The 18,625-nt window shown below is 32.7% G+C and overlaps 2 protein-coding genes across 2 annotated transcripts in view; both read right to left on the bottom strand.

Annotated features, from left to right (window-relative positions):
• The window catches only part of FMRFaR (FMRFamide Receptor), a 694,226-nt gene that overhangs the window by 197,122 nt on the left and 478,479 nt on the right, over nt 1-18,625 (bottom strand). The gene's annotated exons all lie outside the window — the stretch shown is intronic.
• LOC140438569 (protein FAM200B-like) lies at nt 7,272-9,529 on the bottom strand. The gene is made up of 2 exons (XM_072528232.1): nt 9,366-9,529; nt 7,272-7,572 (listed from the first exon to the last, which is right to left on the bottom strand). Exons 1-2 carry the CDS (start codon nt 9,527-9,529, stop codon nt 7,272-7,274), a joined length of 465 nt encoding a protein of 154 aa, XP_072384333.1.

The raw sequence follows: 18,625 nt of genomic DNA, 5'->3' as shown, positions 1-18,625 counted from the left end.
AAAAAACGGTCTAATAGTCAGTAATCAGAATACCAAATAAATGTTCTTTAACATACAAAAGAAAGGATGTAGAGTAGGGCATAACGTAACAATAAACACATATAATTTAAAAGAGAATTTTAGGTATCGTAGATAACGTTGTCACATAAGAAATAAAATGGAATATTCAGGTAACTAACTAATGTATATATAACCCTCATAACACTTTTAAATCCAGAAGTCTAATACGAATCCCTAAAATCAGGATATATAATATAGTGATTAAACCAATGCTATTGACTGGATATGTGACGAGAACGCTGACAAAACAATGTAAGTAAAACTCAGGTATTAATTAGATCAGTATTACTAGAAAAGCTATCAGAAGTATTGCCAAGAAATGTAGAGCATATAGTGAAATCTAAATATCTATCGTAGAATAAGATATTCAGATAGTATCGAGCGAGAACATTATTGATGAGGAAAGGGTGACCCATCGCTGAGAAAGTGAGAAACCAATTGCCAAAAGCAAAGGGTACTTTGTAATAAAGTACCCGTACTCTAAAGCATAAGCATGTCTTCTCTTACTCTTTAAGTAAGTGATGGATTCAACCGTTACTTGATGGAAATTTATTTTATCTGACAATAAAACAGGTATGCGTTTACATGTTAAGTCTGTAACTGAATAAGTTGAAGAAGGGACAACTGTTTGTCTCAAGTTGGTAATTAAGAATTATGGCTGTATTTTTTAATTTGCTAATTTTTTTTTATTTTATTTTATTTTATGAAGGTGACAGTTGTAAGACAAGGCTTAATTTTAGGTGAAACAACAGAAAAATTAAACAGATGGGCGGAATATTTCGAAATCTATTAAACACAGATAAACAACAAAAAAACATTTTTAGAAAAAGTTTTCCAGAAATTTAAAGAAAAAGCAAAAAGATACGGATTAATAATAAACCAAACAAAAACGAAATATATGGAAATGAGGGGAGACATAACAAATAATAACAAATATATCAAAGTGAAAGGAGCAAAGACTGCCTATAGTTTTGAAAAAGTGTCAGAATTTGAATACTTAGGACTAACCATAACGAACACGGGAAAAAAAAAGAAAAAGACATAGACAAAAGATTTATGAAGGGAAACAGAGAAATAGGGTCACTACATTCATTACTAAAAGCAAAAAATGTGTCAAGAACAGCTAAACTGCAAGTCTACGAGACAGTAATCAGACCCACAGAGATGTATGCCAGTGAAACGTGGATTATGAACCAGCAGGAAGAAAAGAAAGTAGAGATCTGGGAAGGAAAGGTGCTCAGAAAAATCTGCATAAGAATAAAGACAGCAGAGAATATTTGGAGAAGAGAAACAAATACATAAATAATGAGGATATATGGAAAACCAGCAGTTGCGGCAAAAATACGAGCCCAAAGAGCTAGATGGCTTGGTCACAATATACGAATGCCAGAGAATCGAAATGTTAAAACAATACTAAAGGAGGGAGAAATGAAAAAAAAAGAAGACGTCCAAAAAAAATAAATGGTTGGAAGCAGCAAAGCAAGACTTGTCAGAAATGGGCGGGAGAAAGCAAGAGACCAAAAAAAATGGGCGGAAATATTCAAGTTTTTAGAATCCAGGGGCCTACAAGGCCTGAAGCGCTGTTATTGTGTTAAAAAGTTATCAAAACATAGTATAGAGTCTTTGGTAGGGAGAGTGGGGCACATTCGGCCCCATAATTGTTTTTAGGTAAAAAATACAAAAAATGTTTCATTATATTTAATTTGAAAACAAAAAAGTAAAATTTATACTTTTGTCCATTTAAAAACTAAAACAATTTTGTTAAATAAATTTTAGTTTTTTGTTAATAAATAAATAAAATATATATTACACTCTGGCTGATTGTGCCTCCAGTGGGGGTACAATCAGCCAGGCCAAGGGGCACTTTGGGCCGCAATGTTTTAAGGTATATAGAAACGGCATTGTTACAAATGAAACAGTTTATTAAAAGAAACGTTATCAAACATTGTTTTGAACGTACAAAATATGGAAAAGTAAGAAAATTAGTACATCAAAAAAAAACTAATGAACTAAAAAACATTATTAACTAATAACTAACAAAGATATTTACTTAACCATAATTTCTTCAAAGTTGTAGTGAAGTGTCACCGTCGAATCTCTTCGAGATTTAGAGAATTTGGTAAGCCTGGCATGAATAATTGATTTTTCGAAGGTCTCTGTATCGTCTATTGAAGGAAAATAAAATTTATTAGAATTTCCCCTGCGCCGAAAATATTTGACAAAATATTCAGAATCAGATATTTTTTCAACCACATTTCCAACATAATAAACCACTGTTGTTTTCAGTTTAAATTTTACTAATATGCAAGTGTCTTTTATGAGTTCCTCGCCGGATTCAAAAGATGCAAGACTTTCATTGTCATTCGAGTCGTCACAAAAAATACTCACTGCTAGAGCTGTCATCAAAAACTTTTTTTTTTAATTTTTTGGATTTTTGCTTTCTTTGCTTGTTTATCCCTATTGGTTAAGAATTTTTGCTTCTTTTTTAGATTACTGTCCTCTTGTTCTTATTTCACTTTTTCTTTTATTTTTTTTTTCATTTTCTATTTCTTTCAATCGCTGTTTTTCAGGGGTTTCTGTATAAATTCTAGATTTTCCTTGGTTTGCTTTAATTTTTCTTTTTTTATATTGACGTTTTTCAACTATTGGGAAAGGTCTTACATATTCAGGACTTAGAATTTTGCTCGGAACTGTTTCGTCGCCTTCGATCCCCGACTTTTCCATATTATCTTGTACAGAGTCATCAAGGACTACGCTGGCACTTTTTGAAGTAGATGGCTGATTATTTATTTCAAAATCTGCATCTTGATTTGAGATATTTTCACGTCTTGATTCATTCTTATAGACCTTAGTGGCATCAAAATCTGCGTCACTAAATGCTTGTGAATTAAGGGGCCATATTCCTGGTTTTTTAAAGGAGCTTGTAATATTTTTAAGGAAAAATGCCTCTAAAAATGGTTGTTTCGTAATTTTTGGGATATTTTTAACAGCAACAGTTTTTCCCAGATTATTTATCATTTACTAATTTAAGGAAACAGAGCATTTACTCTTAAAAGGCCCATAAATTCACACATCAAGTGGTTGGAGTTTATGGGAAGTATGCGGACGAAACGAAAGCATTACTATTCCATGATCTCGTGCATTAAGTATTGCGTCTAGACTAGTATGCGACTCATGGTTGTCCAGCAGCAATAATATTTTATTTTCCTTATAGCATTTTGTGTGGTTGACAACGTGCCCCAGAGTTTTAATAGAAAGGTCTTTAGTCATCCACCCAGACTTATTTCCAAATAATACACTTAAAGACGGTGCCTCATATAAATAGTCTTCGATATTTCTTGGGAATCCTGGGAAATATGTAAATCGGTGGTAATGCGTTTCCTATGGCGCTTATAACCCCGACAACTGTTACACGTTCACCTCTTTCAGCCGACGATACTAGACTTATTTGCTTCTTACCCTTTGGTGCTACAATTTTGGGAGGGCGTAGGACTGTTGTTTCACCTGTTTCGTCCAAGTTAAAGATTCGATCAGGGCTAAAATTATATTTTTGTAACACTGTCTTGTAATTTTGAAAAAATTCCTCCACTCTTGTTTTACTAAATTCGAGACCACTTGCCAAACTCGTGCTTTCCGGTTTTCTTAATGATAAATCAGAGTGCCTTTTCATAAAGCCAAGTAGACATTCTCTTCCTGCCTTTTTATTTATATCCCAGCTCCCTGGATATTTACAAATTCGTAAAATCTTCGCGTAGTCAAAAACCATTGATCTTATTTGTTCGTAGGTTAAGCCATAATTCATATTAGAACGTTGCTTTATGTAATCCACTAGCATGTCTTCTTGTGAGGAAGAAAATACACTTCTTAAAGCGTAATTACCTAAAAAACATATATTTATTCATCTATGACAAACAAGTACATCAAAAAAATATTTAAAACACAAGAACAATCAACTAACCTACTATTGCATTTTCGCTTTCGTATCCATTATCGTTACACTTTTGTAAAAACTCTTCAACCGTCATTGTTCTTAACATTTTTTTCATGCCAGATTGCAAAGTTTGTCTTTTTAAATTAAACGTTCTTGCTGCCTGTCTTTCTGACATATTTCATGAAAAGATATTTTGTAGAGCATATTTTATGCGCTGCTCACTTATATTTGCTCGATCTGTTTTATGTTGATACTTTCTTACCATCTGCAATACAAAAAAAAATATCAAAATAATCACTAAAACTACTACTAAATTAGTGTGGATCACAATCGGCCACTGCCGAATGTACCCCGTTAGGCCGGCCGAAAGTACCCCACCTGACTTTCCAAGCATGAAAAATTTATTGTGACCTTCTAGTCAAAGTTAGAGGTTATGTCAATGCATATTCTGAAACTAGAGATTTTCAACCTAATATGAGCAAATTTTTACAAAAATATGTGAACAGCAACTATCTAATTCACATAAAATATATTATATTTTTTAAAAACTTACCTTTAGCTTGAAAAAACACACTTAAAAACAAAACAAATATTTGGACACTGTTTATTGCACAATTACCAACAACTAAAGTGAAGATGGATTGTTGCTACATTTCTAGCAAAAATTCGGCGCGAAATTCTGCTTATTTAAAATTTTATTTGCAGTGGCTGAATCTGCCCCCAGGCCGAATGTGCCCCACTCTCCCCTACTGGAAAAAAAATTGATAGCCGATGTATCGGTTTTAAGTTGGCTGTACATACTGCGTTTTATTTGTGGATTGCAGTTCAGGGTTACGAAATACTTTATAGAAAGAATATGTAACTCCGCAAAATAATATTTACAGCAACTTTTGTAGACTTTACCTAAATCTTCTGATTTATTATTAATTATCTAAATAAATATTAGTTTTATATCGTCTCAGTAAATATACGGAACTTTTCTGTGTCCTTTAATATTCTTTTATAGCCGAATCTTTTCTTGTCATCAAGTGTAATGACATCACGGAATGATAAATTGCCTTTTTTCTCGTATCTGTAATAAAAACCGTCTGCGGTTAGGTCAAATTCGAACTAAATTTAGCATTTCACCAGTGGGCGAAAGCTGTCCAACTGTCGATTTTTGTTTCGACGGAATAAGGAAATTCGTTCTCGATCTCTGATTTTTCCACATTCATTTGAAAATCAGGGTGAATGGTAATGAATGGAGAACACAATTCCATTTGTGTTGATGAAATGTAACGACGCGAATATACGCGATTGATTACAGCAATATCGCTCGGTTACGGACTGGTTTATAGGCTCAGATACGTTATAAATACAGGGGGATTTATTAGTGTGATAAAACTTATGATGGTGATATATACTACGACGTCCACTTTGCGATGCACATTTTGATACTAAATTAAAATTAAAACTTTTAAAATTTTACGTCTGGTTTCTTTTATGTCATCTCTATGGGATTGAAATATGGACTCTAAGAATAAAACCAATAATTAATTAATTAAATTTAAGTCGTAGAAGGAGCGATGTAACGTTAAATTTGTACTCAGTTATATTTTTACTCTATAGCAGGTTTTCCCAAACTTATTCGTACTGTGACGCCCTTGGGACTGGGACTTTGACATTTTTTTTGCGACGCCCCCTCAACCCAACCACCAATAATACTTTTAATACCAATTTTAGTACTAGCCTAGTAACAGGTTATAGTTATAACAAAAACATATTTGAACATTTATATTTTTTATTAGAAATTAAGAACGAAATCAAAACATAGGCCCCAAAATAAAATAACTGGCTGGCTAATGTGAGGGATGTGCTTGCTTTTTTGAGCACAGCTTATGAAACCGGGGCTCCAATCTGGAAATTGACACTCTCATTTCTATTTCAAGTTTATGTTTGTCCTGTACTTGTTTTTAATGACTGCAGCTGTGCTGATGGCATGATATTCATGAGGAAGTAAGCTCCAAAATTCAAACAGTTTGTCTTGTCATATTGTAGTTTTAGTCTGGAATCACAGGACAGTTTTGTCAGTTGTTCTTCTTTCTCCGTTGAAAGTGTCGATGGCGTGGATGACAGGAAAGGGTCTCTAACCCAGTCATATTGCTTCATATCTTCGGGAAATTATTTCTCAAAGTGTTCGCTCAATAATAACATGTGTTGTGTAAACACATTTTTTAAAGACGGATCAAGGATTTCTATCGATTTCTCTTGTAGAATACCTTGTAAAGCAGGGAAACAGTCAATTTCTTAATCTTCTAATTTTCTCTTCTATAAGAGCAACTTCTTCTGAAACAAAGTAATTTATTCTGCCAATTGCAGAATATGAGTATTGTTTCCCAGCAAATACTTATTCAGATCATTTAGTTTGTTAAATATGTCACAGCGGTATGCTACTATTTTATTATAAATTCTGAATTAATAAAGTTTTACGTATCATAATTTGATTCTGTATATGGATACGTGGAAAACTAATTTCTTAATTCGTGTACACGTGCGAGTACGTTACCTTTGGACAGCCAACGAAAGTTGCAATAAGAAATTAAAGAGGTGTTCTCGGCCCCCATTTCTTCACAAAGTTTATGGAAAAGCCTTGATTTCACAGGTCGTGTTTTAATGTAGTTTACTACTTTAATAATGCTATCTATCACAACACTTACTTCAGGTGTTCTTTGCTGCTAAGGTCTCTCTACGTATGACACAATGTGTCCATTTTACACTTGGAGCCTTGATTTTGATGAGAGCTTGTAGTCCTCCATACTATCCAGACGTCGCTCGGGCACCATCTGTACACACGCCTACACAGTTATCCCATTTAATATTATTTACAGTCATATATGAGTTTAAAATCTCGAATAAATCAGTAGCTTTACAACTTTGACATATTTTTCTGCAAAACAGATCCTCACATATATATGGTTCTTGTATGTACCGTACATAACATATTAATTGAGCATCATCATTACTATCCGTCGCCTCGCCCAGTTGAATGACAAATAAACCTGAAAGTTTCCCCACAATTTGCTCATTAATATCTTTTGCCATGTCGTGAATACGGCGACTAACCTTATTGCTTGAAAGAGGTACATTTTTTTTTATTTATTTATGATGATTCTCCAATCATTACTGTTACCATATTAACCGCTGCAGGTAAGATCAGTGCCTTAACGATCGTATGTGGTTTTTTTTATGTTGCAACACGATAAGCTACCATGTAAGAGGCTAGCAATGCTTCAATAGGAATTTATGCTCTTGAAACCAAAGCCGTGGTCTGATGTTTTAGCTCTCGCAATTTTCTTACATGAAGGTCTGTTGGCTTACCTTGTAAATGACTGTGAGTTGATTCCAAATTCCGTTTTAGTTCATTAGGAAATACACTTTCAGCCGCCAACACTTTGTGACAAACAACACATTGTGGAAGTTCTACATTCAAGTTAGTATCGTAAATAAATCCATAATCCAAATACTTTTCGTCATATTTCCTATATTTCTTCTTTTTACCTAAAATAACATTATTGCTCTCGCCTGATTCTTCACTTCGTTTTCTATTCTTTTAAATATAAGTATTCATTGTTGATATAATGCTGCGTGCATAATAAAACAAAACAAAAGCTTGACTAAATGACATAACACGCATCGCACGACAGTAGGGAATACAGGGGAGGGGAGCCCACCGTCGAAATAGAATGTGCCTTGTGCTAACTCGACTGAGTCTGTTGTGTTGACAGTGTTGTCAATGTCCGGATAATTATCCGATTTTTGGATAATTTCGTGGACCATCGGAGAATTTTCGGGTTGAACAATTTTTGAAATAATTTCGAATAATTCAAGGGTCTGTCGACTTAATGTTATATTTTTTATTTGATTTATTTATTAATACATATATTTTATACTCACACAAGACGCACAGTTTACCAAGCCCTGCTCTATAATAAAATTATACTAATTCTGGTTATTAATAAACAAAATCAACTTCTACTGTGTGAGCTGTTTATAAAATGCAGCCATATTTAAACATCGCATTGCAGGAATATAATTGTTCAAAGAAGTCACGAATTCTAAAAGAACTCCTTCTATATACTTTATTATAAATTAAAATAGCTAACAATGTATTCATTAAATGTTTATTAGTTCTTTACTAGCTTAATTACGTATCCCCTCAGGCGCCTCCCTAACCTGAGATATGATAAAGACCGTGATATGAAGGTAAAGTACAAGTTTAGTATGGTCCAGTAACGAATACTTATTCAACCTAGATATTTGTCGTCTACCATGACCCCTTTTTCCTTCGATTTTACCATTCATATTCAGCTTCAACAACTCGTACTTCTCATTTATAAGTGAGTGCCCAAATATGTTGTCTTTCTCCTTTTAATGGTGGTTAAAAGTACTCTATCTCTTTCCATTCTGTGCACCATTTTGTTCGTAATGTGATTGGTCCATGGTATTTTCAAAATTTTTCTAAAAAGCCACATCTCAGAAGCTTCCAGCTTTCTCATCAAGTCAACATTAACAGTCCAAGATTCGGCACCATAAGGAAGAATAGAGTGGAGATAGCAGGTTACCATACGATATCGGATTTGCAGATTGAGACCTTAGTTAATTAAAAATTAACTATATTAAAATTAAATTCCTCATCTTTAAAAAGGCTTGTCGTGATTGCTCTATTTTTCAAATTGCTGATTTCGGATTTAAATCTTCAATAATTTAGCCTCCTAAGTACTTCATTTTATCCACTTGTCCAATATCTTCATTTTTTATCTGAATCCTTGTTATGACTTTACTACTTTTAATGATGGTTTTTGTTTTCTTTATGTTCATTGTTAAACCAAACTGTAATCCCAGTATTAAAAATTGTGTTTAATAGCGTCTACAGGTTTTTCTTACTTTCAGCGATAATGATTCTATCGTCGGCATAGCTAATGTTATTTATATTTTCAGTATTTATCTTGATCACTTCCGTACAGTTTTTAAGTTTTTAAGTGCTTAAGTAAATAACTCTTGGGAATATATGTTAAATAGTAATGGTGAAAGTACACAGCCTTGTACACACCTTTACTTATTTGTTGCGTATCTGTCGATCTGTGCTATGTCCATCTAATGTTATCACAGCCTGTTGGTTCCAATAGAGATTTATCACTATGTCAATATCATTTTTGTCAAGTCCTTTTCGCTTTGGACATTCCATGAGACTGTCATGTTTAACTTTGTTGAAAGCTTTTTCATAGTCTATAAATGAGACGAAAAAATCTTTTTGTTGGTCTTAACATTTTTGAGTAAAAGTTGTATTACGTAACAAAATTGCTGTTTGGAATCTCCTGAAGGTGTTTATCTTTACTCTGTATAGATGATCTCGGCTGTTATTTCCGGAGTAATATATCGTTTTATCCATGACCAATCTTTTACCGCAATATTATGGCTAATATTTGTAGGTTCAGTCTGTCCATTTCCTGAATCACGTTGTGCGTCTTTCCTTGTTCGAACAATCTTTTCACATTCCATATCCCAAAATTAAGAAGGAATTTGTTCTCTATATAGTTATTTGCCACATTCAGGTGGCTCCTAGCGTGGATTCTTAGCACCCTTCGAACATTAAAGGTCCATCGTGGACTGGGGGCCAAGTGACTAACCGTATTTTGCATAGTTATTGTTCTAGGGAAATCTGACGATATTTAATGTAGTGTTTCTTCATCCTTATGCTGCTGACCACATACAGGTTCATCCTTTTGGATTAATTTCTAAACCACGGGACCAAAAAGTGCTATAGCACTTATTAACTCATCCGCCCAAATCGGTTGATGAGTTAGTGATGGATTGCTTATACCGATATATTTACCTTATTTAGGTACAGATGAGTTTGCTCCATTTTCAGCAAGCTTTGATTCTTGAGTCCCATTTCATGTCTGGCGGATTGCTGTTCCTCTTTACCACATTTGGTTTTCCCTCTTGGTGTAATTATAGGTATAATATTTATATATCGAATTGTTAAATTCTTATTTATGCGATTTTGCAGCTCTGTTCGTAATTTAGCCACATATTTTAACTGATAAGGTGCCAAGTCTTGTTTTCATTCATGTACGTAATACATGTTGTCAATAAATAAATGGGTTAAAACAAATCTCTTTAAGATTTGCAACTAGAATCAAAAGTAAATGATCATAAATAACAATACAAATTAAATTATATTGTCTATTATTGTCCCTTACGCATTTAACCCATAAGCAGTTATTTGACCGCCGGCGGTCATTTTAGTAGTGTTAAAAGTGCGCTCCTTCTAGGAGCGTTAAAACGCATTCAAATTGTGAGTTTAACGACACAATTTAAAAAAACTTTGGACCGCATCCAAAACGAAGAAGTCGTTTAACACTTATCAAGAATTAGATTAAAATACTAAGAATAATCAAAAAGGGGATGCAAATACTAAAATACTCAAAATACTAACAAACTTAAAAGAAGTCGCGAAGAAGAGTTTGCGATTCTGAAAAAAATTTAAAAGTCAAAAGAAAAACAGCTAAGCAGTAGCTCTTGAAGATTCATTTGCACGTCATTTATGTCTAACTATAAAATTGATTGTAACTAAAATAACACACAGAAACTATTATACATTAACATGACATAACCTAACTAAGAGCGAAAACGGCACGCAATTTTAGACATCTTAAAAATTACATTTACATAAGATAAATTACATATCAAGGTAGGCAACCCGTTATACGTAGTTCTTACATCATAGCGATTTGAAAATTTTTACATAAATGTGTTACAATCGGAGTTTACAGCATGTAATTATCACATAAATGATACATCATAGCCCTCAATATCAAGTTTGTTTGTATTACGAAAAAAATTGATAACATTTGCTCTTGAGCAATGACGCCTAACTTTTCACTCTATATGTATAAATACCTTGCAGTAAATTTAAAAGCAAAACATTTGCTTAAAAGACTCGACTGGAGTATTTTATTAACAACCCTCTAACCGCTTTTCTGAGCAAGTCCATTCGAAGTTTTAAGGGTTTCAAAAACTTTCTTTAAATTATTGCTCGCTAGAGATATTTCTGTTGCGGTTTGCCGAATTGGGCCACATTTGTGCAAACGATTCTAGCAGCACGGAAAATATATATAGAGGTATTCTAAAGCTAAATGTAATCAAGAAAAGTTGGACGTTTAATTTAACGAAAAAGCTTCTATTAAGAGCAAATAAGTAAAGTGGATGAATAGGAAAAGTAGACAGGTGGCAATTTTCTATTTTAGAAGTTTTGTTATACTGGAATTCTCTAGGAACTTTTTGTATTTGTAAACTGTAATTGTATACAGCTTTTGTATAATAATCCTTAATTTTGTGTTGTATTGTGTGTACATATATAATAACATATATAATAACATCGATAATATACTACATATTGAGTTGTACGTTATGAACTATTAACATCTGTATTTCTTATAAACTCTATGTCATCTGTTATATTTTAGAGAACTGATGAAGCTTTAAAGATGAAAATTAAATGAAACTGTAAGTAATAAATTAGTCACTGAATATAGACACAAAAAAAAATAAAATGTTTTTTATAATTTTTTATTTACAGTAGATTCACCACCTTTAACTCTAGACTGCATTTCCAAATCCCCGTTTTTATTAAAGTAAGTTTGACCACATTTTCTCACACTATCTTCTAACAAAACTTAGAATAGAATATCGTCTAATTTCTTTCGGGTGTTACTTATCTTAAAGTATTTCTTTCCGCATAGGGATCGTGATTTCTGATCTAGTGGAGAGAAAAATTCCATCCGCTTTTCAAGAGAGAGCTTATATACTACGTTGCTGGCAGGATATTCTTGTCTCCGTCTTTTAATCTTTTATCGTTTAGTCGCCAGATTTCATCAACTTTTAGCTATATAGAATGACAAATCGTTTTTTTAAGAGGGACTGATTCGTGTGGCACTCTATATTAATTTTTCAAGGAAGTTATAAAATAGTTTTTTGTGAAATGATATTTAACACATTCCTTGCCTGCAATATTTTCGTATGTGTATCTCTGCGGGCCAGTGTTATCATACTGTAGTTTCTTTGTATATAAGGTACAAAACTTACAAAATGTTCCCTTGTAAACGTAAACTAAAAAATCAACAGTTACAAAAATATGCAGACAATTTTGGAGAAATCTCAGATGAAGATGACTGGGAACCGTTTGAGAGCTCAGATAGTAATGAATCATTCCAGTATAAGCCCGAATTGGAATCACAAAGGTCATGCAATTCAGAAAGTGTAGAAAATATGCAGATATTTATAAATAAAACAGAACGGGTCAAATTAGGTATTCAGGATGTTGGATCTGTCTTACCTTTAACAAGTAGTTTAATATATTATGTAATGTAATGTTACATATAATGCCAACTAATAGGCAAGAATCTAAGAATTTGACATCAATATCGGTAGCAGGTTCACAATCAAATAAAAATCCATTATGAGGGACCAGAATTAGAAATAGTAAGCCAATAGATTCTTTCTCTGTTTCATCGGGAGTGCAACCAGAGGTAGTAGCTTTGTTGGCGAATTGTACATCGTATAAAGTAATATCACTTATCTGCGATGAGACAAACAACTATTTAGCTTAACTTCTTACAGTTGAGGACACTTCATCAAAGTTCAACACATTTCTAGGATTAGTGGCTTGGATGGGATTCGTAAAACAGCCATCATTGCCTAACTACTGCAGTAATGTCGACAAATCGATTTAAATTGTTATTACGCATAATTCATTTTGCTAATAATGCAGAAGCAGATAAAAGCGACAAATTGTATAAAATAACATTGCTGAATATTTTAAAAACAAATTTTCAGTCGTTATATATCCCTGAAGCATTTCTTTGTGTAGACGAAACTCTCCTACCATTTAGAGGGAGACTAGGGTTTCGTCACTATATTAAAACAAAAAGGCGTAAGTATAGAATAACATTTTAATTCAAACTTTGTTCTGAATACACATATAATATCAAAATAGATGCAGGCAAAGAAGACATTAGGGTCACTCCTGAAAAAGTTGTACTAAGTATATCTAACTGAAGGTTTAGTAAATGTGGGACAAACACTAATATAACTGGTACACTAGTCTCTGGCCAAAAAAATGTAAGATGCCAATACACATGTAATTGGAACTATTCGGCAAAACTGAAAAGGTCTGACCAAAGAAATTGTAAGAGCCAAGTTAAAACGTGGTAAAATTTGTTCCCTAAAAAATGACTGCGGAATTTTAATCATCAATTATAAAGATAAAAGAAACATTATTATGCTTTCTACAAAACATGGAAACGAAATGATAGGAGTGCCATGTAATAAGCACATAAAACTGAAACAAGGTTTTAGTGGACTGCACAAGGTAAAGCAGCTGTAGATTTATCAGATCAATTTAGAGTCTATTCAAATCCAGTTAGGAAAAGTGTAATCTGACTCCGAAAAGTAGGATTTGAACTTATCCTAACCACATATTTGGTAAATGCGTACATTTCATATAAACTGGTAACAGGAAACACGATCTCTATAACAGATTTCAGAAAAGATTTGATCTAAGTGTGAAAAGCCGATGTAACTGTAGACTGTGCCACTTAGACTTTAGCTTGTGAAAACCACGTTATTAAAATAAAGAAAGAGGGGAATAAACATAGTAGAAGAAAAATGTGCAAGAACTGCTTCAAAAAAATTCTGAAACACACGGGCGAAAATATGTCATATATAAAACCAATAAAGTCGACACATATTGTGAAAATTGAGAAAATCAGCCACATTTTTGTATAGATTGTTTTGGTTCACGGATTATTTTCGCATCTTCTTCTTCTTCTTAGTCTTCTGTTGTCCATATTTGGACATAGGCCTCTCCCAACTTCTTTCATCGGTCTCTATCCTGAGCAACATATTTCCAATTTGTTCCGGCTATTCTTTTAATATCATCAACCCATCTCATCTGTGGTATTCCTTTTGGTCATTTACTTTCGTAAGGTCTCCAATGTTGTATTGTACGTATTCCAACGTTGGTCTTTTTGTCTAGCAGTGTGGCCCGCGAAGCTCCATTTAAGTTTGGCAATTTTTGTTGCTATGTCCTCTACTTTTGTTTTGGATCTTACCCAGTCGTTCTTGTTGAACCCTGTTATCACAAACGAGACTCTGACGACCGAGTATCAGCGGTATAACTGTAACACCCAGAATTAAGGAAATTTAATTCCATTAAGAATGAGTGGTGCGGACCCATCTTTTCCGAGGGGTGTTGGTTGAACTGAGTAGGCCGCTAACCTCGGTTACAATGGTGGACACGACACATTCTTCTACCCCACCAACCCGTCTGGCTAGCGTGGTGGGATATGACCAAAACCTCCAAAACCAAACATGTCGATTGCAACAGAAACACGGAAGGTACCCCAGGTGGGTAGAAATTCTATTCCACAGTCCTACACCATATTTTTGCATAGTTTCAATTTTTTATTTTTATCAGTTCCTATCAAATAACTAGGACCACGAGGTACTATTTTCAAACAATTTAATGGGTCATTCTTTTCACTATTTCATTTGGATATTTATTTAGATAGATATATTTACAGTATATATCTTCTAGGATCTTTTAGTTTGAGATATTAGACATTATTATGAACCAGTAGCCTAACAAGCATTAACAAAGGTGTTGATATAGCCCTGCTGATTATAACAGATAAGGGAGTTCATAGCAGCCTGGATACCAGAAACCTTAAAGACTAGGTCATAAAAGTGATATATTTGACCTGTAGCAAATGATCTATGTGTCTTAAGGGCTCATAAATAGGCCCTGCCGCGATCTACTATAACCCTATCTATAACCATAAGAGATAGAACGTGATACGAAGGTATTAGACAACAGATATTAAAAACGAAGGAACAAATTAGTGAATCAAAAATAGAAAATCTAAATGAAATAGTTCATTAATAAATCAGAACAGAAGCTCGTTTCCAATAACTTGGAATAGAAACTATTCCCTTTATATATCAATTAATTTTTTTAAGGTCAGGTATTAAATGTTAATGACAGATATGCTAGACACCAAGTAACAATATTTTTGTGACTCTAACTGAAAATTTTCAATAAAAGTCTAAAATAAATAAAAATTTTGCTTTTTAGATCTATTAAAAATAAACGATCCAATAAATAAGGTCAATGATTTCCTTGGAATTCCGAAATATAGGCGTTTTACTCTACGCATTCTTTTTAAGCTGCTTTATTAGTCACGTTCCAGGAGGTACACAATATGGTGGATCTCGGGAAACAATAATATTGATTATCAAATAAAATTACTGAAAGTATATGTCTTGAGAAATTATTAGTCGGTATATTGGATAGTTACAGCTTTTTTATGGTGATGAAATAAAATTGAAAGAACATAATATATAAAAAAAATTAATACAGTTATTTTTAGTCGAATACGCTAGTAATGAATACATTACTATCATTTTTTATGGCACATATAAAATAATATTTATTGTTTACATCATAAAATAAAAATAGGGTTTTTGTAAATAACTACAGTCATTTCCTCGTAACCGAAAACCCGCAGTGAGGATTCAAATTGCATAATACGGAAACTCGCATTGACCTTTGACCCTATAAGCCTATATCCGACTCCTCAACAGCTTAGAGCTCCAGAAAAAAACTAACCAAAAGTGATTGATGGCTTTTTCGTGAATGAAACACGGAATATCAGTTAAAAGTATCACGAAACTGGCAAAACTGAAATTGGTTTGGAACGGTCTGTAATCGAAATAATCAATTATACGAACGAGAAGTTTTTTGGAATAAAGGAGGGTATGGAGAGTTTTTAGATTTGCCTCGAGAGTGATTGAAGGGTATGAAAGATATTTATTGGAATGTTGTTTCTAGCGAAATAATGGTATGTTTTAGAACTTTATGCAAAAACTGCATAAAGTGTTGAGTAACAGTACAATATAAAGTTTCTAGAGCCACAGTAAATAATAAAAATGAAATTAGATATTTTAAATAGTTTGTATCCTTCGTCTTCTTTTTTATTATAGTGATTAGTCGATTGTTGAGTATTCAAATCAAAATTTGACAAATATTATCAAAATGCGCCCTATACTTTTCGTTTCGATTTATAATTTCGTATTTTTTTGCATAAAAATAATAGCAAATAAACTTTTGCAAATAAAAGCCTTAAAACTCTAAAACGAAAGTTGAAGACAGGAACCAGGAACATTTATAAGCTAAAAAATAGACAAGGAAATGCTGTATATGAACAACAAAAAATTATGAAAATTCTCGAAGAGTACTATAGAACATTATATTGTCGAGATGCTCACATTCCAGAGGTGGAAATCGAAGCCATACAAAATCAAGGATCAGAGGAACTTCCAGATATAACCGAAGAGGAAATTGAATCAGCGTTGAATGGTCTGAAGAACAGCAAATCACCTGGAGAAGATGGCATTGTAAGTGAAATGCTAAAGTTAGGAGGCGAATGCGTCATAAAAGCTTTAAAAACGCTTTATAATGCCAGGCTCTTTGAAGGAGTTACACCAGAAAAATGGAATAGTGCCATTATAATAGTATTGCACAAAAAAGGAGATGTAACAGAAATTAGAAACTACAGAAATATCAGCTTGTTATGTCATTTATATAAGCTCTTTATGAGAATAATTACTAACAGACTTGAACATAAGCTGAATTTTCACCAACCATTAGAGCAGACCGGATTTAGGAGTGGCTCTGGAACGAATGACCACCTACAAGTAATAAAATCCTAAATAGAGAAACGTACAGAAGAAAACAAGCCATTGATATTAATATTTGAAGACTTGGAGAAAGCGTTTGACTCAGTCCAGCATAGCTCCATGTTAAGAGCTCTTACAGAGTGCAGTATTGATCACAGGTACACAACTCTTCTTCGGAATATATATATATATATATATATATATATATATATATATATATATATATATATATATATATATATATATATATATATATATATATATATATATATATATATATATATATATATATATATATATATAGTAAGAAAAAGTAGTCCAAAATTTTTTTGACTAGTTTGGAAAAAAAAAGACTTTAAGAACATCAAAATAGCTAACAAGAACATCAAAACCATACGTCAGCTATATAGCAAAATAAAACAACCCCTAACCACTCTAGAGACTACAGATGTTGTTTATTGCATTCAATGTACTGAATGTCCATCCACGTACATGGGTGAAACTGGAAGGAATCTGTCTAGCCGTATTATTTCTCAGAAGAGTGATTGTAGATTAAACAAACCTACTTGTGCTTTGGCAGAGCATACTATCGATCTAGACCATAAGATAGATTTCAACAATGTAAAAATATTAGCCAGAGAGAAAAATAAATTTAAGAGAACTTTCTTAGAGATGGTACATATCAGCAAGAGTGATAATAACAATCTTAATAAGATATCTGAGATCCAGAATCTTAGCAAAATTTACAATTTTATATTGACTTTTGACTGAGCTATTTTGCATCTCAGAGTTTTCTTTGTTTCTTTTCTTTTTTTAAAATTTCAGTATTATTTGAATACTTGTGATCAAACTTCAGTTACTAATTTAGTTTTGTTTTGTTTTGAGTTATTATTTTTTCTAAACCTATTTACTAAATACTATTTTCTTTCGATTGCTTATGTTATAAATAACATTTTTAATTTCCCGCTTATTTTTAAGTTGGTAATACAGTTGGTATTACTCAAAATTCATAAACAGTATTTTGTGAGACGTTATTTTCAAAGTTGTTTTTTGTATTTTCTCCTAACTATTTAAACAATAATTGTCCACCCACTTTCTCTTTCTGCTCGTGAAATGTGACTGAAATCAAACCTGCAGCGACGACTGTTTTAACATGTCGTCCTTCATTTTGTTTTTAACTTTTAACGTATTTAGTAATTTTAAAGTGTTTTTTTAACAGTAACTTTTTTAAGTTTAGTTGCAACTTCAGTATTATCATGTTATTTAACGTTGTTGTTTATGCCACGAATCTTACATTCGGGTAAGTTTTTTATAGTTTTTTATAGCCTTTTTTTTTGGCACCATTCAAATTGTTACAACATAGTAATTTTCTTTGTAGACCTTGATAAAGGTGGCAAAAAACCACCGAAAGCTTGGATTCAGAATAAATAGTACGCCTTAGCAAAGCTCTGTTTTTATTGACTACCACACCCAAAAAGAAAAAAATATTTACATATATATATATATATATATATATATATATATATATACATATATATATATATATATATATATATATATATATATATATATATATATATAATAGCGTAACAGCTGCAGTTAGAATGTATTATGGCAGCACATATACATTTCCCTTCGAGAGGGGTATTAGACAAGGAGAGATACCATCTCTCTAAGCTATTCACCACTTTGTTGCAGAGTGCTATGAGAAACAATAATTAGGAAAATATTGGAGTCAACATAAATGGAGAATTTTTGAGCAACTTGAGATTTGCAGACGACATAATCCGTATTACAAACTGGGTAGATCATGCCTGCCAGCTTCTTCAAGACCTTTAGAGCTCATGTACACGA

This window comes from Diabrotica undecimpunctata, chromosome 4 (assembly GCF_040954645.1).
Source record: "Diabrotica undecimpunctata isolate CICGRU chromosome 4, icDiaUnde3, whole genome shotgun sequence".
In the NCBI taxonomy this organism is placed as follows: Eukaryota; Metazoa; Arthropoda; class Insecta; order Coleoptera; family Chrysomelidae; genus Diabrotica; species Diabrotica undecimpunctata.
Note: the sequence above shows the minus strand (reverse complement) of the source record. Positions and strands in the feature narration are given on the sequence as shown.

Bases quoted from the DNA above. Each gene is read 5' to 3' on its own strand.
- LOC140438569 (XM_072528232.1), bottom strand. From the start codon at position 9,529: ATGGAATGTGAAAAGATTGTTCGAACAAGGAAAGACGCACAACGTGAT. The intron at 7,573-9,365 runs GTAAAGATAAAC...TTAAAAGAATAG, and splicing joins GCCGAGATCATCTATACAGA to AAAACGAAGTGAAGAATCAG.